Source organism: Egretta garzetta, unplaced genomic scaffold (genome assembly GCF_000687185.1).
Source record: "Egretta garzetta isolate BGI_Z169 unplaced genomic scaffold, ASM68718v1 scaffold331, whole genome shotgun sequence".
NCBI classification, from domain to species: Eukaryota; Metazoa; Chordata; class Aves; order Pelecaniformes; family Ardeidae; genus Egretta; species Egretta garzetta.
This window is the reverse complement of record NW_009258544.1, coordinates 179,134-197,342: the sequence shown is the minus strand read 5'-3', so window position 1 is coordinate 197,342 and position 18,209 is coordinate 179,134. Positions and strand designations below refer to the sequence as shown.

Here is an 18,209-nt window from a genome sequence, read left to right as displayed (position 1 = left end):
GCTGCATCGAGGTGATCAGCGAGACCACGGTGCAGATCCACCCGCCCGACGGCTACAGGATATTCCGCAACGGGGAGTACCGGGAGGTAAGGGGCTGGGGGGCGGCGGGGAGAGCCGTGCGTGGGCCCTCGGAGCCGGGCTCGGCTGAAGGGGCTGCCTGCTGGCCCGTGCTTAGGGGCCCTCTGCCCTGCGCTCGCTTTTTAACGTTGGCTTGGGGAAAAAAATTGCCTCTTGCAATGTGCGAATCGGCAGTTTGCGCTGAAAAGCCGGTGGGAGCCAATTTTCAAACCCAGCAAACCACCTAGAGCAAAAACGCACCCTCAGCCATCAAATATATCCCCCATATAGGAAAACACTTCTGGAGGAGGAGGGTGAGAGGAACAAAAGCAAAGCTGGCAAACACTTAGACTGCTTGAAGGGCTTTTTCATGTAGGACTAATTGAAAAAAAAAAACCAAAACATATTTGAAAGAAACCAGCTCAAAGCTAAACCAGTCAGAAATGGATTAATGGTTGATTTACCCCAAACTTAAGTTGGGTAAAAAAGCAATGTTTCCCTATTTATAGAATGGTGGGCGGGGGGGGGAAGCTTTAGGTTATTAGGTATATGAAGTGGTGAAGTGACATGAAGCGTAGAAAAGTGGGTAAGCATGTCACAAAGGGATTCATGTTGTTCCCTGGTCCACGCAAGCGTTTCCTAGAACAGGAGGGTTTAGGTCACGTGTACAGAACGAGGAGCTGGAGTACTGTGGCACCGAATGTGATTTGGTAGTGAAACAGTTAATGGCAGGTTCCCAGCGTGGTGCTGTATAGCTCTACATAAGGCAATGCCTTAGCGTTTCTCAGAGGAAAAAAAAAAAAGTTAGTTGGGATGTAGACTACTTTGTTTCCAATTTCAGTGTGGGAAATTCTTATAAGCAGTACATAAGGTGATCTCCAAAGGCATAAATAAAGTAGGCAAAGGTTAATTAAAAGTTTAGTAAACAAACCATTGTGCAAAAACTTAAAATACAAACGTTTACATGAGCAGGTGTTTTGATTGAAAAGTGACCAGATTAATCAAGAAACAAAAATACATTGCAAACCTATGACTGGAAACTGAGGCTAGACTGGAAGGAGACACAGGTGTGAAACAAAATGATCAAACGTGGGAACCACTCGACTTTGGCCGTTGTGGGTGTTTCTTTGCTCAGTGCTTGTGTAGATGATGGTTGGAGCTCCAACAGAAATTTGGGCTTGAAGCTGTGAATTGTGAGATCCTCTGGTTGCTGGGAGGTCAGGCTTTGTGATCGTTCTGGTTATTTCTGGACTTAAGCTCTGTGGAAACGAGGCAGTTGCTGTTCTGCATTATGCACGTCTTACGCTCAGAAGCGTTATGCTGGAGCAACTGCCCGTGTTCAAACACTGGCATAATCCTAAAATAGAATCTTTATCATTCTGGTAAGCATGTGGTTCTGAGGTAGGAAGAGTTTTGAAGCAACGGACTTCTGGATGGGGGAACTGGAGGTTTAGGACGGTGTATCTTCTGTTCTTCAGACACAGTATTCCTTTAAAGAAGTGTTCGGCACCCTTGTTGTTCAGAAGGAGCTTTTCGACGTGGTGGCTAAACCTCTAGTGGAGGATCTCATTCGTGGGAAAAATGGTGAGTGCTTGTTCTCTGCTGCTTTTCTGTATGTCTGCCATGCAGGTTTTTTTTATATTGCTGTGATTTCTTATGTCTCAATTTCTTAGCTTGTCTAGTAAAAACATGTCTACCTTGTTTGCAATGAGAACAGCTCCCCTGTACAACATCCTTGGAAGCTCCTCTTGCTTTTTGTTACTTCAAAGCTTATTTACCTTTGTTATGACATGTTACTTGTGTCGAGGTCTAATCTTTTTTGTGCACCATTAACTGGAGAAGCTTTTTCTTTCTGCAGAAAGGGTTGATTTATCCACCTAAAGAATGACTACAGAAATAAATAAATCGATTTGTAGGGCTTGATCTCCTGGGTATGGTTGGATATCACGGTGTTGGTTCTTGAGCTATCTGGCTTATGTTGGACTAAGAGTCATAACAAATCAGCACTCTTCACCTGGGACTTAGTGGCTTCCTTCCCCTTTGGCTTCCAAAGGCACTCTCCCCAGAGAGGATGATAGGTGCCGTCAGCTGTAGTTGAAGTGGCTGTCAAGGAGAGATGCAAACGCTAGTGATGACCGTGGCTTCTGATGGGCTGCAATAGTTTACTGTTAACTGTTCAAAAGGAGACATTGTTTTTTCCAAATATGTTTGACCCGAGAAAAACAGGAAGTGTGATTATAACTAAGCTTTTTTTTTTTTTTTTTTGAGACAGCAAGCATGACTACATAACTTTCCTGTCCCCCGTAGGTCTCCTTTTTACATATGGTGTGACAGGCAGCGGGAAAACACACACCATGACAGGATCTCCTGGTGATGGAGGACTTCTCCCGCGGTGTTTGGATATGATCTTCAACAGCATAGGACCATACCAGGCCAAGCGATTTGTGAGTAGTTTTGCACCAAGTTCTCCACGCTGTGGCTTATAACAGCCTAAAAACACTGGGAGTGGGGGGGGAAGGTTCTGTTCAAAGTGTTTATCTCCTGTCTAGTCAGGTGACTGGAACACTTTTTAAAATAAAACCAACTGAAAAGATCCCACCCCCTTGAGATTTGAAGAGCAAGGCCAAGGACGCAGGCGTAGTGGCTAGGACGGACATTTCATGAAGATGTATGGTCTGGCTATCCTTCTAATTGTCGCTCGTTCTTAACTTTTTTAAAACAATAACAAAGGAAAGAGGAAGCTTTCTGAGTTCTGGAATGAAATCTAGCCACAAGATACAAAAGCCTCAGGAAACCATGCCTAAAATAATATAGGACACGATGTGAGGCTTTTCTTGTGGCCAAACATCTCTGGAGTTTTGGTGTCTAAATATGTTTGAAATTATTCTGGAAGTCTTTTCCTTGGTAGCAGGCAAGCTTGGGAGCTTTTATGAAATACTGTTGTCTTAGAAATACCTGTTTTCTGTCAGATCTACTTTGCATTAGCCAGCAGATCGAGTGTTAGTGAGGGGCACGGTGTTTGCTGGTTGCCAGACAGCTTGATCAAATAATTTGTTTTGCTGGCCAATGCCTTATGTTCCCTAGTGTTTGCCATTATATTGTCTAAATGCGCTATACTTGCTGCTCAGGTTTTTAAGCTCGATGACAAGAATGGTGTGGATGTTCAGTGTGAAGTAGATGCTCTATTAGAGCGCCAGAAAAGAGATGCCATGCCTGTTCCAAAAACTCCATCTGGCAAGTAAGTAACTATTGTAAAGTGCAGAGTGAATTTAGTTAATGTAAATGTTATTCTGAAATTGTGGTTTTAATTTACTTTGGTGTCTTTGTCCTTCCCTTGAAGAAAGGAAGGAAAGCCAGTAATGGAATAATAGTATATTTCATGTGGTCCGAGCAATTGCATAATTAACTATTTAGATTAGAAGACTTAGAATCAGGCAACAGAAATCTGTTTTTTTGTCCCTGTTAACTCATGAGTAAAATGCTGTGACTTTACCCGGTAGGAATACTGTGAGGTACAATTTGGGGATATTTTGCAGAATAGTGAGGTTGCTGAATGAAGGATAGAAGTGTTGACTATCCAGGTCTTTTTTGTTTTTTTTTAATCTAATTTGACTGAATGTGTTGTCATTAGTTGCTAGAGTGAGCACTTCCATACTGGAACTATGCTACCTGTCAGTAGGCTTGCTTTTTAATTGTATAGTCTGACATGTTAGCTGGCTGTGGATGCTCCACTGCAATCACTTAATTTGCGTGTTCGACAGGCGACAAATAGATCCAGAATTTGCTGATATGATCAACGTGCAAGACCACTGCAAAGTGGAAGAAGTTGATGAAGATAACGTCTACAGTGTCTTTGTCTCCTACATTGAGATCTACAACAACTACATATATGACCTCTTGGAGGAAGCTCCCTTCGATCCTATAAAACCAAAGTTAGTTTTATGAGTAGCGTTGCTCCTACTTCAATTATGCTTTTGCGGGAACTACAACATGTCTTTGTGGCTGTAGTCTTGGCGGGTCTGGCTCAATTCATGGAAATCACTTCAGAAATCGTGTGGAAAAGGGGATGCCCAAGGAGTCCAGACAGTAGTATTTAGGTGTGCCAAGTACTGATGGTTGTTCTGGTGCTGGTAAGACTTAGTGCTCCCTTCCTCGTTATAATGGGAGATTAATAAGCAAATACTTAATTTGTTAGGCAGTGTGTTGCATCCCACTGAGGTCCTAAGTCTATCCATGCTATTCTGTGAGTACTGTTCCTCGTAGGTGACTGCAACTTGAAGAGTAAGCCATTCCACAGCTGACATTTTTCTCCTGGAAACAGTTTATCGGGCAAAAGTTGCTATTTTTTGTTAGTGCTTTATAGTTAATACAAGTTTGCATATTATTTTACTTGATGTCAGTAATTTCCATAAAAACCGAAATGAATTGTCTCATAAACAAAATTCTGGGTATTTTTTGGAAAGGTGTGTACTTGGCTGATGTCTAAAATAGGTCAATTGTGAGAAAAAAACAGTCTGCAAATTAAACTTTGAATATATTTTAAAAATTCTAAATCCATTAAAAAAACCCCCGACGCATATCCATCAGTACATGTGTTAATTAAAGACTTGGCTGATTTACAAAGACTAACTAGAGCAAAACAAGGCATTGCTCTGAAACATCAAGAGCTGTCTCCAGGGTACCGATTTGAAATGAGTTTGAATGTCTGTGAATGCTTTTTAAAGAATAGAATTACTGGTTTAGTTTTATGCCTATGTCCAAAAATCAGCCTGTGAAGAATCTTGGATTATTTCTATTTGTGGAAGCTACAGTGTATTATATATAAAAAGATTTTAGACATCGGCTGAATGACTTAATATTTTTTAACCCTGTTTTTTTGGTAGGTGGAACAATTGCAACACTCCTGTGCGAAATGGTGACTTTATGTATGTGCATAAGCATATTATTCTGAATATTGAAAAGCGAAATTTTCTTTTAGTAGAAGCAGAAAACAAACTCAGACTGACTCCCTGTCTCCTCTTGCTTTACTAGTGAATATAGAATGCTGTTGAAGCCGTCTTGCTTCTGTATGCATGTAGAAAAACAATAGCTGCCATCCAAACCCATGGTTTCCAGTAAGAATTGCAATTAAACGTAGCTTCTAAATTAAAGCAGTAGCTGAAGTGTAACTAATCTTGGCTGAATGTGTGTCCATGTACTTCCTCTTCCATCTGCTGTATGGATAACTGACGTATTCAGTCTGAATTTTGCACTTACAAGAGAATTTGCATGACACAATGTATTGTTGTACAGAAAACTCCACTCAATTTTAGTGGGTTTTTTGTTTGTTTTATTTCTTCCCTGCCCTTAAGGCCTCCACAATCCAAAATACTTCGTGAGGACCAGAATCACAACATGTATGTCACAGGATGCACAGAAGTAGAGGTGAAATCAACAGAAGAAGCTTTTGAAGTGTTTTGGAGAGGTAAATCTTAGAATATAACTGATTAAATCAGTACAGATGTGTAATCCTCTATCACGTTGAAAACCGAATTGGCTGTACCAGATGGCCAGGCTGTTAGCCAGTCCCTCCAAAAACCTGCTTTGTTTTTGTTCTTCTAAACAGGTCAAAAGAAGAGGCGAATTGCAAACACTCAGCTGAATCGAGAATCTAGCCGCTCTCACAGTGTTTTTATTATAAAGTTGGCTCAGGCGCCCCTGGATGCAGATGGAGATAATGTGCTACAGGTGAATTCCAGGGCAGGCTGTTAAAGGAGAACTGTGCATGCGTGTGTATAGGTTGGAAAAGGTGGTGAACCTTGCAGCATGGCCTACTGAAACAGTTACCGTGTCTCAGCCATATGCATCTTGCTCGCTAGCAGTTTCATTTTGAAGGAAATCAAAATTATTAACTTTCTAGTCTTTGACAGAATTAGCCTCCCTTTTTTGTAATGAAAGTAGGACATTAAAATGGAGTACAAAGCTGCTTACTCCTTTGTTCTTTACCTCTGCTTCTTTTGAACAAAAACTGTTCATCTAAAACTTGGAGGATTTGAATGAGCACGGTTGTGATATCTACCCTGTGGCCCAAGACAGTCGGGATTTGCTAAACTTACTCACAAAAAAAGCTAATGGTGCACAGCTGCTTGTCTTGAGGGCTGTAAAACCACCCTCAGGCTTTAAAGGCACAACACATTCTTTCTAAGTGTGCATGCTGGTTTAGGTTTGGTGGTTGGGGAATATAGAGCTAATGATTAGCCTAACATAACTTCTTTTCTGTACTAGGAGAAAGAACAGATCACTTTAAGCCAGCTGTCTTTAGTTGATCTGGCTGGAAGTGAAAGAACTAATAGAACAAAAGCTGAAGGGAACAGGTTGCGAGAAGCAGGTAAGTACTGCCTTTAGGCAGCCCAGTGATTTTGTGTGCTAGTATATGCTCGTATTAGCCTTGTCTCCTAGTAGAGGAATCATAGGAAGAATCGAAGTATTCTGTTACGATATTCAGTTGCTTGGTTTGATGACCTTAAGTCCCTCAGTTTGGAAACCAGAAGTTTTTAGAAGCACATATTCTGATACTTCAGTTAATGAGAGCAGTTTGTCTGTAACAAATACAACTTAAGTCCAGACAATTTATTCTTAAGTAGACTGCTAAATAATTTTGGATCATGATCCGAAATGGGTGCTTATCATGTGTGTGTTTGGTTTCTTTAAGGTAATATTAATCAGTCACTAATGACATTAAGAACATGTATTGAGGTTCTACGGGAAAACCAGATGTATGGAACAAATAAGGTATGCAACTCGCTACCTAATTATCTTTGATTTGATGAAGATCTGGTGTCATGAAAGCTTACTAGGTCTTCTGTGTACTTCATTTTAAGATGGTCCCGTACAGAGATTCCAAACTGACTCATCTCTTCAAGAACTATTTTGATGGTGAAGGAAAAGTGCGCATGATCGTGTGTGTTAATCCTAAAGCGGAGGACTACGAGGAAAGCTTGGTAACTTCCTTGCAGATCTTACCTCATTCCCTCCTACTCTCCTTTCATGCTTATCACTGAATTACTGTCCTTGTTCAGTAGGTGACGGGAATGATATTTTTTTTATTGCTTGGACACTAGTAATCAAATATAATACTGTAAGGGAAATGTGCCCTCCCAGTCTTATTTTTCCTCTTAAAAATGACAACTACTACTTGCCTGTAAAATAGGAAGAGTTTCTCTTATTTAGAGAAGTCCAAGTACTCCACTGTATTTAGGTGCTTCATAGTGCTGTGACGGTACTTGCAAAAACCTCAGCTGTCTGCGCAGGGGGTTTCACGGTTCCTTGGGGCTGAGGTCGGGGAGGTGTTACTAGGAAGGTTCTGCATCCTCCGCTTCAGCATCGCAAGCTGTCCAGCTGGGAGCTACTTGAGATGATAGCTTGGTCATGTCTCTTCTAACGCTTTTATTGACCAAAGGTATCGCTTTCAAACTTAATATTGGATGGCTTCTGGTTAGTTTTGTTGTTAAGCTTGCTTCTGTTCTCTTGTAGCAAGTCATGCGCTTTGCAGAAATGACCCAGGAAGTTGAAGTTGCGAGACCTGTTGATAGACCACTCTGTGGCTTAACGCCCGGACGGCGCTTTAGGAATCAAGCCTTCCGAGAGGAGCTCTCACGGAAATTGGAGATGCGGGGTGGCCCAATAAATGGAGGTAAATACTAGAACGCTAGGTGGTTACAGCACAGGTTTTTTTTTTCTGTTAGGGGTTGAAGGCAATTTTAAAACAAATTATTTGATCCCTGAAAGTGCGAAAGGAACTTCACTTAACTGTTAGTTGTGAGCCTTCTCTGCACTACTGCTCCTTTCATACCCCAGCCTTACTTGTAGCATAAACCCAGTTTACTGTGTAAGTCTCAAAGTAATTCATTGTTATTGGTGATGGGTTGAATTCATGGTCCTGTTATTGCAGCTCCTGAAAGGAAATTGTGCTGAGGATGCTGCTTTGATGCTTTTGTATGCTTAGGGCCTACTGTGGAAATCAAGAGTTGCCTGGAGGTATTATAAAGCAATGAATCAAGAATGTCACATTTAATCTCTTCTCAACGCTGTCATCTCTTCTGAAAACTTCTAGTTCTCATTAATTATTCGAAGTTCTGTCTGCTTCATGATACAGTGGAATGAATGATCTGTGGCTGTGCATTGTCAAATGGGATTTTCCTGTTCTGTAGCTTGCTGACAGACTTTCTTGGCCTTAAATCTTACAGAAACAGAAGAGCAATCTGTTTCAGAAAATTTCTTGCAGAACTTTCCTCCGTTGCCTTCATGTGAGCTATTGGATGTTAATGATGATCAAACACTTCCAAAGCTTATTGAAGTCCTGGAAAAACGCCATAAGCTACGACAAATGTTGTCAGAGGAGTTTGCCAAGAACGGTAAGAATTTGAACATCAGCACGGAGCTAGATCTTTTTGGCGCCTTTATTACTACCCAAGGGATCTCTTCTGTACCAACAGGAAGCAAGTATCTTGTCTAGGTTGATAATTTAAAAAACCTTTTTTGAGGTAACGAAATAGCTGGTAGCGTTAAGTTGGTAGGAGAAAAACAGCTGCTTTTGATACTACAGAGATATGGTGAGAAGATAAAGTATATCGATTCTCTTGCAGTGCTTGCATTTAAAACGATGCTGCAAGAATTTGACTCCAGTGTTGTATCCAAGGAAAACTATATTCAAGGAAAACTCTCTGAAAAAGAGAAAACAATAGCAGGGCAGAAAACGGAGCTAGAACGCCTGGAGAAGAAAATTAAAACTTTGGAATACAAGGTCAGTGTTTTCAACAACTAAAGTTAAGTACAAACTGTATTTCCTGTGTACCATTTGGCAAGCTTCTTGACATCAGAAGTTGCTCGCAAGATGAGTATTAAAAACAAGATTAAAAGTATTTTGTGCGGAACTTTACTGAATGCTTTTAGCCTTTTGGCTTTCTTATGAGGTGTGGCTTTTCTCAATGCATTACGATGGGCAACTCATGAGAAAGCTGTAAAATCTCTGAAGCATTTTGGAATGCGGACTATTTATCTGGGTATATTTGTACCACAGCTAATATATTCTAGTAATATGTTAACAGTTAAATATAACTAGCAATTCTGGGCTTAGATGGTTGCGCTTCTAAGCAGCATAGCCAAGTCCTTCCTCTCTTCCACCAGATTGAGATTTTAGAGAAAACGGCGACAATTTACGAAGAAGACAAGCGTAACCTTCAGCAAGAACTAGAAAGCAAGAGCCAGAAATTGCAACGTCAGGCTTCTGACAAGCGTAGGTTGGAGGCACGATTGCAAGGCATGGTGGCAGAAACAACCATGAAATGGGAGAAGGAGTGTGTAAGTACGCTACCATATCTGTTGGAAATGCGTAACGGAGCAGTGCTGGGGGAGCTGGGTGGCTTGGTTTTGTGGTTTGGGTTTTGTTTTTTTATATAGTAGTAGCATTAAGAATGGAGATGTGTTTGGCTTTTAATTACAGACTTGAACTGACATTTTTGAACTTTCATACATCTAGTAGGATACAATAAATTCCTCAAGGACTTTTGATGCAGCTAGAGCAGCTCTTAAGCACTGTGTCACTGCATTTCACTATCTAAAGTCTGTCCTTGGGTTTTGTGGCACTCTGAGGAGTGATCGTCTTGTTCTGTCAGTTGTCAGTACAAGCCTGATGTCAGGGTTTCCCCTTTATCCTCATGTAAACTCTTGCTCAGATATGCATTTGATGAGCAATAAGGAAAGGAAATCCGAGGGATGAGGTTTTACTACTGCAGGGCTGTACACTACTTCAGGACCACTGATAGAACTGCAGTTAGACATGCTCCCATCTGTCATAGTTTAGGAAGCAAAATTATTACGGCATTAAACATCGCACTGTTTTATAATCTGGAAAGTCTTTCTTTAGCCTGATGTGTCATTATTTCCAATGGCTTGTATCTCAGTGGGGAAGAACTTCATTCCACGTGGCATATGAAATTCCCTTCAATCTTCTAGCACAGTTACTTGTGCTTTCATTGTAGCTGCAAAGCAGCTGGAAATGCAGAACAAACTTTGGGTCAAGGATGAAAAACTGAAGCAACTGAAGGCCATTGTTACTGAACCAAAAAATGAAAAGCCAGAGAGGCCTTCGCGGGAGAGAGACAGAGAGAAGCCTGTTCAGAGATCAGTGTCTCCTTCACCAGTACCTGTAAGTTGCCTTTAAAACACCCTTCTTGACATAGGGAAAAGCATATTTGTAAGAATGAACTAAAGTGCAGGCCAGTTCTCTTTAGTGGCTAGACAATAGTTCCCAAGCACAGAACTTTGATAACTTAAACTTGCTTTGAATTCTTTGTCTCCTGCTCTTTGTTTGTGCTCCTACTCTAATGCTACTATTATGGAAGAATACCTGATCCTTAATGCTGTCGCTGCAACACAATGCCTACCCAAAACCATAAGCATGAATAGCTGAATTGTCACTCTGCACGTTGTCAGTATTCATTGTTTTATTGCCTTGTAAGTTGACAGTTCTGTATGTTCATTAACTTCTTTTCCATTCTCTCTAGCCTTCTAGTAATTTTATTACTCAGGTCCCTAACAGCCAGCGGCTCGTGAGCAACCCGCAGGCGCACAGACGTTCTAATTCTTGTAGCAGCATTTCTGTGGCATCTTGTGTTATGGAATGGGAGCAGAAAACCCCTTCGCACAAGCATACCAGTGGCACTTCTAATGCAAGGAGTAGACAACAAGAACCAGAACAAAGTAGAGACTGTAACACCTCAGACAGAAGGCGAGGGATGTGCTGGACTGGAGTCATTGAGGTTCCCAGGCGTAGAGATGAGCTAGAAATAGAAGAGGATCAATGCTGCAGGGTTAGTGCTGCTCCTGTCAAAAGCTAAACGTAGCGTTGCTTAGTCTGGCTCAAAAGCTCATTACAACTGCTCTCTTAGATTGAGCACACCTAACACAGATTGGAGTTTTCCCCTAAATATCTTTCTCCTAGAACAGTACTGTTTCCTAGTTGAGTCCTACTACTCATCCTGTTTTGACTTCTTAACTTGATGTTTAAAAACTCCTTAAAAGCAGTGTGTGTATCTCCTGCTAGCACATTGATAACTCTTGTAAGGAACTCCTAACTAGCCAGACCTTTTCTCTAGCTGTGAACCTCCTTGTGTTTTAACTTGTGTCTGTCTCCTCAAATCTATCTTGCAGCCTGCAATTTACCATAGTCTGTTTGGGCAGCTTAAAAGGTGGTCTTATGAGCCATATCTGCAAACGTCTGCTGGAAATAGTGCTTGGACAAACATCTCACTTGTGTGACTGTTAACTTTAACTCTCTTAGAATAGTCTTCCCTAACTCACATTTGCGTTAAAACTGGGGGCTTTGCTTACAGGTGGGAGACTTTTTTTTTTTCCTTCTCATTAAACTGATGTGTGCAAATGTTTGCATCGGTGGTGTGCCTGTCATGTTCTAGCACTGTTGCAGTGGCTCAGGTAAATCAAAGAGAATTGTACAACCCCAGCCTCTTGAGAGGAGGGAAGCTTATCATGGTATGATTCATCTTCGATGGCGTTCTCAAAATTTCTGCTACTTGCTGGCTCTCTGAAGTCAGGGACATGCTTTTAAGCAAATGCTATTCCAATTAACTAATGCATGGACTGCTGTCAGCAGAGTAAGGGATGTGGCCTCTGCCGCAGTAAAATGTGACCAGTGGTCGTGTACCCTCTCCTTGGAACATAACTTCTAAGGCACCTTGGCAGAATTGTTTCAAAAAAACATCAATGCAAATAAGTACTTGCCCACTAAAAGGGGGGGGAAAAAAGTCTTGAAAGGGGGAAGAAAAGTCTTGACAGTCTTTTTTTTTTTTTTCCCCCTCTTTTTTTTTTTTTTATGGAAGATTGCTGAAAGACACATTTCCCTATATATTTTTAATTTTTAAGAGCTGCTTTAGACTTGTAAGAGGTTTATCTGTAAAGGGTACAGCCAATCTCATGTCTGTTGGTCAAAGAAATCCTAATTGATGCTCATCACCTGAAAATGCAGTGGATACAACTTACATTCATAGGTTTGGGTAACATAACCTCACCATGATTCAGAGGTCTCTAAAATGAGGATGTAAATGGAACAGGGAGAGTCTGCAAATACTCTTTCAAAAGCCATTTAAAAGATCTTGAAGCCACCCAGGTTTTTAAACAAGTTTCCAGATTTTTTTTCTGATTTCCCTGAGCAACTGACAATAATGTTCATGTTCATAAAATAAAAATGCATGAACTTCAATCACTGCTCATGGGTTTCCAACAGCTGAGTTCAGAAGCGATAGCACTAGGACAAGGGACACTTCCTCTGCTCTGTTTGCTCAGAAGTGTTATGTCTTGCATCTTTAGAGATGTTGGAAATCCATACTTGGCCTGCTTGCTTTTGCTACTTAAAAAATATGTTTTGATCCATGAATGCATCCATGGAAACATAAATTTCTCTTTTCTGGTTGGTTAATATGTTCAGAGCAATCTGTTTTGATTTGGAAACTCGGGAGGAGTACCACTAGACATAAAGCTGTCCTCCTTGAGGAAACCTTACTAGGTATGGAACACAACAGATTGGGTAACGCATAGCTAAAATTCACAAAGACCAGGAATTGGCACAGAAGGAATCCATTAATAATTTTAGGCAAGGCTGTTGGTAATGGTGCCTTTCAGGATGCACTCTGAAAGCACTTTAGGAACGAAGCGTTGATCTTCGTCCAAATGCATCTTAACCAGACCGGCAAAGTTCACTTCTGCTAATGATACCCTCCGAGAGATTTACTGTGTGCTGACTACTTCTGATTCTCTTCCACTCTGATCAGAACGCACCTCCAGTTCGTCTCAGACACAGACGGTCGCGCTCAGCCGGGGAGAGATGGGTAGATCATAAGCCACCTTCTAATCTGCCCACTGAAACAGTCATGCAGCCGCATGTCCCCCATGCCATCACGGTAGCGGCTGCAAGTGAAAAGGCACTAGCTAAGTGTGACAAGTATATGCTGACGCACCAGGAGCTAGCCTCCGATGGGGAGATTGAAACAAAACTCATCAAGGTAAAGCAAACGCCTTCGTCGTAAACTTGTGATAACCCTGACAAAACTTATTTCTGGCAATGTGTTTGTGCTGCAGGCTTACTGGCTGGCGAAAGGGGACGTTTGACTCCATCTGCGAAGGGATTTGATTGGAAAGTTTTGTGTGGTTGGGTTCAAGGGAGCTTTTAGAGCCTGAAAATACTTTTAACTTTGTCGTTACTTCATATGAACCATTACAAGCTTGGTTATCTCAGTCATCGTTTTCTTTGAAAGTAATTAAGTTTTTTTTCCCCCTAGTAAAATGCAATAATCCATTTGTAGTGAAAGTTTCTCAGACTTGGGGCTGCAGCCAGTCTTGTGGAGTCAGTCTTGTTGGAGCGATGTTATTTGATTTTTCACTGTATGGGTAAGCTTGCTGCAGCGATGGGTGCTCGAATGCTCCAGGACATAATTTCTAGTAGTCAACCGACAAACAAATTGGTGAGACAGCCTAAGCTTTGAATGCCTGCAATGTTTGTGTCCCAAAACGCTGACTGTACTTACCTAAGGCAAATGGAGAGCTCTTTGTAATTTGTAGCAAGAAGTTTGTGGTTCATTTTTCCTACGGTCATGAGTATCCCAATATTGCCTTTTTTTATTTTTTTTTTTTTATTTTTGAGTTTTAAAAAAGCTCTCACTCCTCTAAGGTAACCTTGTAGGTTCCGGCAATGTTTTCAAAGGCAAAGTCCTGCACAGCTGCCAACATACCTGTCCATGCTGTGTGGGACTATTGAAACTAAGCCTGTGACATGATTTTTAGTATTGCTTAGTCACCGCCATCATACAGGAATCTTTGTCATCGCAGTGACTGCTCTGTGGGTATCTTGCATGATCATCGGGGGAGATGGTGTTCGCTCTTTATTGTCCTGTGTGTAAGAGAAGATCTATAATGGGGAAGAGCATATTTATTATGCACATATGCTTGCTGGCTACTGACCCGCAAGGAAACGACATTTGTAAGCACTTAAGTTTCCACGTGAAAAGTGGTGCCATAGCTTTGGTGCTGCCCTAGTGACTGTACCTTGTTAACTCCTTTTGGCTTCCAGGGTGATGTTTTCAAAACCAGGGGCGGCGGACAGGCCGTGCAGTTCACGGAGATAGAGACTCTGAAGCAAGAATCTCCAACTGGGTGAGTTGTCTTAATTTTAGGTTCTGACACTGTTAGCGCTCTGTGAGTCCGATAGAAGCTGATTCTGGTCCAAATAATTGAACAAAACGTTGTTGCATCTAACTTGAAATCATACAAAAGTAACTTGGAAAGGGTTATAGACACTGTAGCTGCTTTTAAGGCTGGTCTGCTGCTGAGAGCAAGTTATTTATTTAGAAAGTATAAAATGTATTCTCTTGCGTATGAGAACCTGCCAAAATATGTGATACTTGTAACTTTTTTCCCCACCTACTCCTCTTTCAGTCGAAAGCGAAGATCATCACCTTCCAATCCTGACCCGCCCGAGGATGCTGCAGACTCTGAGTGGACTGATGTAGAAACCAGAGTAAGCTATAAACAAACGAGGGGGACCTCTCGTGCTTGATCCGGATGAGAATTCGGGGTAGTGCTGTTATCTGGGGAGCAGGGTTAGCAATAGAGACTGATTTTTCTGTGTCTTCTCAGTGTTCTGTGGCAGTGGAGATGAGGGCGGGATCGGCTCTTGGACCTGGATATCAGCATCATGCTCAGCCCAAGTAAGTCGCATCTCTCCCTTGTAGCTGGGGTTCTCTTTCCTGATGACATCTGAAGTGAGAACTTTTTTCTTCCTCCCCCGACCTTGCTGCCCTTCCCGCTTCCGGTTTGGGGTCCTTACCTCCTTAACGCTGTAAGATAAGCAGGCTGATTCGGTGTTGGAAACTGGTGACAGGATAGATCTGTAGGAGATTGTAAGAATTATTAACTTGTCTTCTGGGTAAAACTCTGGCATTCGGTGCAGCGAGCAGAATGTCAAGTTTGGTCTTGTGCTATTGTGACTGGAAGAAGCTGGGAACTGCGGAATGCCTGGCAGGTCCAGAGTGGAATAGGGTTCGGGAGGCAGTGACAGAGTACTAAGCTGCATCCCTCTTCTGTCCCCCTAGCCTCTATGGGATGCTGACTTTGTAAAGAATACTCATTTTTCTATCCTTAGATAAATGTAAATTAAACAAGGTTACAATTTTTCAGTATGGCATAGGGAGGAGGGAATGGAGGCGACCGTAGGATGTACCTGCTGGTGCACGTGAATATAGCTGATCCTCCAGCGGCTGCCTGCTACCCAATTGGCAGGGCACCTATTAAGGAAGCGTGGGCTCCTGTCATGCTAGAAGAAACTTTCCTCTTAGGAAAGTCACGTAGGGAGTCACCTATTCAGCTCAGGGGAAGAAAATTGGCAGTTTTGCAAGATGTGTTTACAGGCAGGCCAAGGGAGTGGAGAGGTAAAGCGGTTTCTTGTGAAGCCAAAATGAACTAAGCTTATTGCATTCAGAATCCAAAAACTTTAGAACTGTGGTGGAAGGGTATTTTGGAGAGCATCTGAAATCAGTAATCCCCCTTTCAGCATCGTGTTAGCGTATACTTATTACACCTCTTACCAGAAGCTGGGACCTGCTCAGGGTGGCTGCTGCTGCTTGCAGCCTTGCTGCAGCCTTGCAGTGCTGCAGTAGAACCTTTCATTTGCCTGTGTATTGAGTTGGAGCTTGTATTTATTTTAACCTATTAAATAATTTAAATAAAACTTTGTTTTATGTTCACAGACACATAAAAAAGGAAGCAAAAGCGTTGATAAACAGGCTCTTTAGCTTTCTTGTGTTAGTTGTGTTCCTTAGCATAGGAGGTGTGTGAGACAGCAGAATAGGTAAATAAGCTGTTGGCTACTGTTAAGGCAAACTGCTGCTGTGTACAATCTGAAAGTTGTTTGGGCCTTTTTTCTTTCCTTTTTTTTAGGCGAAGAAAGCCATGAACTTAACGTACTGCTGCGTTGGAATCCTCTTGGTTTTATCACACTGATGTAGTATCTGCTGCCAGGGATGAACTTGATTAAAAACTGCTTTGTTACCACCACAGGCTTATGTTTTTATAACGGCCTGTGCTGGGCAGTGGTTAAACGGGAGATACTTCTTGCAGTCCCAAAGAAGCAAGCGTGTGGGTGTGTGTATTTTCAGTAGATGTAGGGGGGTTCTGCCATTATCTCCTCCGGACCTCTGAAGAACACCTTCTGCCTCGTATGTATGAAGCCCTTGTTGTTAAGCTGTATCTTTATAGTCTAATGACACAAGGCTCTTGCCTTGCATGTTTTTTTCAGCTTTTTCTTTTTACAACGCAAAATACTTCTATGCGGTCAGTATCCCTTCCTTGTCAGGTCCTCTGTTTTGAAGAGGGATAAATGCTGCTAATTATTTAGATGCAGTAACGCACTTTAAGAGTGTTTCTATGCCATTTCCTATTTTATTATAACTAGCAACAGCTTGGTAATAGGGATTTCTTCTTGGAAGAATTACCTTTGATTATTTAATATGCAAATCAGCTTGTGAAAACATTTCAATCTTCAAACCTTCATAGTAATGAAGCAAGAACACTGATGCGATGAGTAATGGTGACTTGACGTCAGACCTACTTTATTTTGTACTGCAAGTAAATAATTAAACGTTTTACATCTGTAGATACGGGGTAAAAGGGTAACTTGCTCACAGATATGGTGAGAACTTTGTATGTGTGGCTCTGCAAACATGTTAAAATAAATACTTTTATTCAATGGCTCTTACAAACATGCTCTTGTTATTTAGGGGTATGCTGAGCTACAGAGAGTCAGGTAAGGACCGCAGCACCCTGACTGTGTCTGGTGCCAAGAGCTGTGAGTGAACGGACCTTTTGGGAGACTTCTGAAGTTTAAACTGAGGAATCTGTTTGGATCCCAAGATATGTTTTGGACAATCTTATCTTCATGTCTGCAAATTGCTTTCAAGGGCAGTCGCTTCCATTTTGAGTGCGTGCGTGCCCCGTTAAAAGATGTTGAAGCTTTGAGCTTTTTCCAGCATAAGATAAAACTTTTCTTACCAAGTAGTTTACAAATATCTCAAGGGTGGGGGTCACGAGGACGGAGCCAGACTCTTCCCAGTGGTGCCCAGCGCCAGGACAAGGGGCAATGGGCACAAACTGAAGCAGAAGAGGTTCCAGTTGAATGGGAGGAAGAACTTGTTGACTGTGAGGGTGCCCGAGCCCTGGCCCAGGCTGCCCAGGGGGGCTGTGGAGTCTCCTTCTCTGGAGATCTTCAACCCCCACCTGGCCGCTGTCCTGTGTAACATGCTCTAGGAGAGCCTGCTTGGGCAGGGGGGTGGCACTGGGTGAGCTCCCTTCCCACCCCTGCCAGTCTGGGATTCTGTGAAAAGTTTTTGTGTGGTTTTTTTTTTTTTTTTTAATCAAGCCTAGGGGATTTTTTTGAAAAATTCTTTTTAAGGAAAGAAGTGACCAGTATGAGTGCCTGTTCAGAGCGGGTATAAACAGATTCATTTTCAGGTGGTCCATGAAAAGGTTTGTATCCTCAAGAAACACCATCTTTTCCACAGGTCTGGTGGGTGCCCAGCTGGAGCAGAAAGCCGTACAGCGGCAGTAATGCCCAGCACCAGCACTCTGTAGTCTGGAGCAGGTAGTGCTGCTTAATGGTTTCTCAGAGGCTTTCCGCCTTGGTCTGGGGAACAAGACGTCCTACTTCAAAAAGCTACAGGTACAGCTCGTGTGACAGGCGTGTGGTGGTAGACGTGTGCTCGGGAGGCTGGTTGAAGTCTGGTTTTGCTTTTATTTACTGCCTAATTGGCTACATGCAGTGTCTCCGAATATAGTTAATAAGTCCTAAGTGGCAAACAGAAGAAAAAACAAGGGGGGAAAACCAGCCTGCAGAAACGCGTGGGTTTGGGCAGGCAAATCCCCTGCTGGCTGGCGGCGGAGCGGTGGGGAGCAGCAGGGCTGTGGCTGCATGGTGAGCTGATGCCGCTAGGTGGGGTGAAATAACCATCGGGGGCTGCTCCCTTCCCCTCCGCCCTGCAGGGAGGTGGGCTTTGCCCTGGGCATGGGGCAGGGAATTCCTCCTTTCCCACCCCAACCCGTGCAGAGGGCTT

At 42.4% G+C, this 18,209-nt stretch overlaps 1 protein-coding gene across 1 annotated transcript; it reads left to right on the top strand.

The window, feature by feature from the left end:
* Positions 1-2: 2 nt before the first annotated feature.
* On the top strand, positions 3-16,849 carry KIF23 (kinesin family member 23; the record flags this gene model as incomplete). The annotated part of the gene is made up of 21 exons (XM_035902985.1): positions 3-86; positions 1,536-1,641; positions 2,365-2,501; positions 3,186-3,295; positions 3,819-3,989; positions 4,941-4,982; positions 5,409-5,521; positions 5,663-5,784; positions 6,322-6,424; positions 6,749-6,828; positions 6,918-7,037; positions 7,570-7,729; positions 8,283-8,450; positions 8,682-8,839; positions 9,223-9,400; positions 10,077-10,243; positions 12,882-13,112; positions 14,177-14,259; positions 14,542-14,623; positions 14,743-14,813; positions 16,042-16,849. Coding segments are annotated over 21 exons (2,502 nt in total), but the record flags the coding sequence as incomplete, so codon positions are not given.
* Between the last annotated feature and the right edge of the window lie 1,360 nt (positions 16,850-18,209).